Here is a 3,106-nt window from a genome sequence, read left to right as displayed (position 1 = left end):
ACATGAGTGAGTGAATGAGTGAAGGGGTGAATACATGAGTGAGTGAAGGAGTGAGTGAATACATGAGTGAGTGAATGAGATAGTTACTGAGTGGGTAAATGAGTGAGTGAGTGAATGAGTGAATAAATGAAGGAGTCATGGAGCCAGCGAGTGAGTGAATCCTGAGAGACGCTCCTCCAAGATTGAGGAGAAAGAAGCAAAAACCAGCCAGAGGCAGGTCCAAGGACTCAGCCGCTGGGGCACCCCCCCCGCCCGCCGCATCCCGCGTCCCCCAAGGGCAGAGGCTGACCTGGCCGAGGGCGGCGAGGGCGCAGGACTGTGTCTCAGCCGCTGGGGCACCCCCACCCCGCCCCCCGCGTCCCGCGTCCCCCAAGGGCAGAGACTGACCTGGCCGAGGGCGGCGAGGGCGCAGGGCTGTGTCGGCGCCAGCCTGGAGTCCACCAGCCCGCCCGGCGGCGGCTCCTTCCCGGGGATGCTGTTGTAGTAACTGTGCTCCGCGGCCTCCTCCTCGTCCCCCCAGGCCGACTCCTCCGGCCCCGCCAGCCTGGGGGACCGACAGCAAAGGCCGTGGGGGGACAGGCAGGTGCTGCGGGGGTCACCCTTGCAGCTTGAGTTTCTGGGGGGCCGAGAAGACCTGAGTTCAAATCCCAGTCCCCACTGTCGGCTGAGGGTTCCCGCCAGGAAACGCTTCTAGAGCGCGTGACCGTACCCACGACTTCCTCATCTGTGAACTGGAATCTTGCACACATTTCTGAGCCGCAGCACAGTGGGCAGGTCACTGGCAAACCTGGTCTCCAGTGCTGCCCACCTTCGGCCCTGCCCGGCGGCAGAGGGCATGAGCCAAGCTGATACCCAGAACCAGGACACCACCCCAGGGTGGCACGTCTCTGGGATCAGAGCGCCCCTGCCCTCCGGCCCAACAGCGCTGGCAGAAATGTATCCTGCAGGCGCCCCTCAGGAAGCCAAAGAGGGTGCCCCCTGCCTGGCCCGCAGTCGCTGACGGGTAACTCACAGGGCAGCCTACGGAAGGCGGAGGCCGCCCCAGAGGCAGGCGAGGGTCCGTCCCAGCTCTGGAGCGCGCCGTCCCCGTGCACGAAGGGGCGAGACCGGGCACGCGTGTGACGCCGCCTCCCTCGTGACCAGAGGGGCCGGGAGCTCACGTGCCTGCACCTGCCCCCCCACCGTTGGAGGGACCTGACTTTCTAATGATGAACGGACACTTAAATAGCTCCTTCTCCCGGCCCGGCTGGCAAACCCCAGCCCAGGGCCAAATCCAGCTCACTGCCTGGCTCTGTTTGGCCACGAGCTAAGAATGGGTTTTAAACCTTTAAATCATAAAAGTTTAGTGTCTGAGAAAACACCCAGAGAATAACATTTGGCAACATGTGACAGTTACGTGGCATCCACATTGCAGCGTCTATGAATAGCAGGCTGCCCCCTCACTGCCACGTCCCCCCTTATGCATCTTGTGGGAAACGGAGGCCGTTTGCTGCCCTTCGCAGGAGCCAGCGGCCGTCTGGAGGAGGGATATCAGTAACAGCAGCCGGGCCGACAGCCTCGGGCACACTCAGGGGTCAGCTGCTCACGTCTCCCTGAAACCCGGGGGTCTCCCTGAACCCCGGGGGGCCGGGATGCTTCAACTCCGGTTTTACAGCAGAGGAAGGACAGGCAGGGAGGGACCAGGGCAGGCGGGGGCTCAGGCCCGCAGGGGGTGGGGCGGGCTCTGCACCTGGGCAGGTCCCTGGGGGTCCCCGGGGCGGGGTGGGGGGTGGGTCAGTTACCTTTCCGGGGGCAGGGCCACCTTGGGTGGGCTGTGCAGGTATTGCTTGAAGCGCAGCTCAAAGGCTTGGCCCACGGTACTGATGACACTCTGCGCCAGGCCCTCACAGCACTCCAGGATGTGGCAGGCTGCGGGGTCACGTGGGTCAGGCGGCCACGCGGCCACACCCCCAGCCACACGGCCACGCGCCCCCACCGGCCGCCCCACTCCGGGGCCTCACCTCTCTGGTTGATGGGGTCCTTGGCGACGTAGGCCACGTAATCCGTCATGTCCTGGGGGTAGGGAGGGGCCAGCTGAACCTGCCTGGGCCCCCCACCAGGACTCCCAGCCGCCCACCCCAGCGATGCACAGAGAGGCGCGGGGGTGTGGGCAGAGGGTACCGGAGGCGGGTCTGGGAAAGGGCCAGAGGGGGCAGCGGGCTGCAGGTCCACCCCCATCCCCAGCCTCACCGTGTCTCCGCCGGATGCAAAGGAGATGGATGGCATGTGGTGGGTGGCGATGACCTGTGGTGGCAGGAAGGGCGTGGTCACGGGGGTCCCGCCTCCGGGGCAGGGGCACACGTACGCACACTCAGACCCATGAGCAGCCACACTTGACACACGCACCTGCCCACTCACACACCCCACACCGACACACGTGTGCACGCTCACATTCACACACCCTGAGCACCCACACTTCACACGTGCACTGCCCAGATGCTCACACACACACCGACACACGTGTGCACACACACACACCCCGAGAACCCACACTTCACACACGTACCTGCCCAGAAGCTCACACACACACGCCACAAGCCCTGACACACAAGTACACTCACGCACACGACCCAAGCAGCCACGGGAAAGCCGGCCCCACACGCCTGACACCCTCGTCCATGTGCAAGGGTAGCGGTGAGCTCAGCTCATCTACATGTTCATTTGCATGCCTGTTTCGCGCTCATTGGCGTGGTCCCTCTTCATTTGCTTCCCGTCACTCAAGTCCCTCTGGGCCCCACTGAGCCCCGCTACGCAACAGCCCCTCCTCAGCCCCATGGGGACCCTCCAGGCTCTCCCCTCGCCAACCCCGGCCCAGCCAGGAGGGTCTTGGAGCCTCGGTGTCCTGTCTGCGTGGTGGTCGGGGTCTATGCCCACAGCGCGGGAGCAGAAATGAACCTGCACCGCGACGGCCCTCAGCCACCGCCCCCCACCGGCTCCACCCTTCTCCAGCCTCCTCCCTGAAGCCCCCACGCCAGCCCAGGGATGCTGCCCAGCCCCAAACCCCTCACCGTGACCCCTGCTAACTTCTCCTACAGGGAGATGCCTCCTCTCTCAGCCAGGCCTCCTG

The 3,106-nt window shown here is 64.7% G+C and overlaps 1 protein-coding gene across 1 annotated transcript; it reads right to left on the bottom strand.

The window, feature by feature from the left end:
- Nucleotides 1-135: 135 nt before the first annotated feature.
- Nucleotides 136-2,350, bottom strand: LOC116548192 (SHC-transforming protein 2-like). Its single transcript, XM_032273778.1, has 4 exons — nucleotides 2,230-2,350; nucleotides 2,001-2,052; nucleotides 1,782-1,908; nucleotides 136-544 (listed from the first exon to the last, which is right to left on the bottom strand). The coding sequence occupies exons 1-4, from the start codon at nucleotides 2,263-2,265 to the stop codon at nucleotides 136-138; spliced, it is 624 nt and encodes a 207-aa protein (XP_032129669.1). The 5' UTR covers nucleotides 2,266-2,350.
- Nucleotides 2,351-3,106: the final 756 nt, after the last annotated feature.

The sequence above is a fragment of the Sapajus apella genome, unplaced genomic scaffold (genome assembly GCF_009761245.1).
Source record: "Sapajus apella isolate SASKATOON/1434 unplaced genomic scaffold, GSC_monkey_1.0 scaffold7899, whole genome shotgun sequence".
Lineage (NCBI taxonomy): Eukaryota > Metazoa > Chordata > Mammalia > Primates > Cebidae > Sapajus > Sapajus apella.
Note: the sequence above shows the minus strand (reverse complement) of the source record. Positions and strands in the feature narration are given on the sequence as shown.

Excerpts from the sequence above, each read along its gene's own strand:
- LOC116548192 (XM_032273778.1), bottom strand. The coding sequence starts at position 2,265 with ATGCCATCCATCTCCTTTGCATCCGGCGGAGACACG. Across the intron at positions 1,909-2,000 it reads GGACCCCATCAACCAGAGAG|CCTGCCACATCCTGGAGTGC; the intron begins GTGAGGCCCCGG and ends GTGACCCCGCAG. Across the intron at positions 545-1,781 it reads GTGGCCCTGCCCCCGGAAAG|GCTGGCGGGGCCGGAGGAGT; the intron begins GTAACTGACCCA and ends TCGGTCCCCCAG.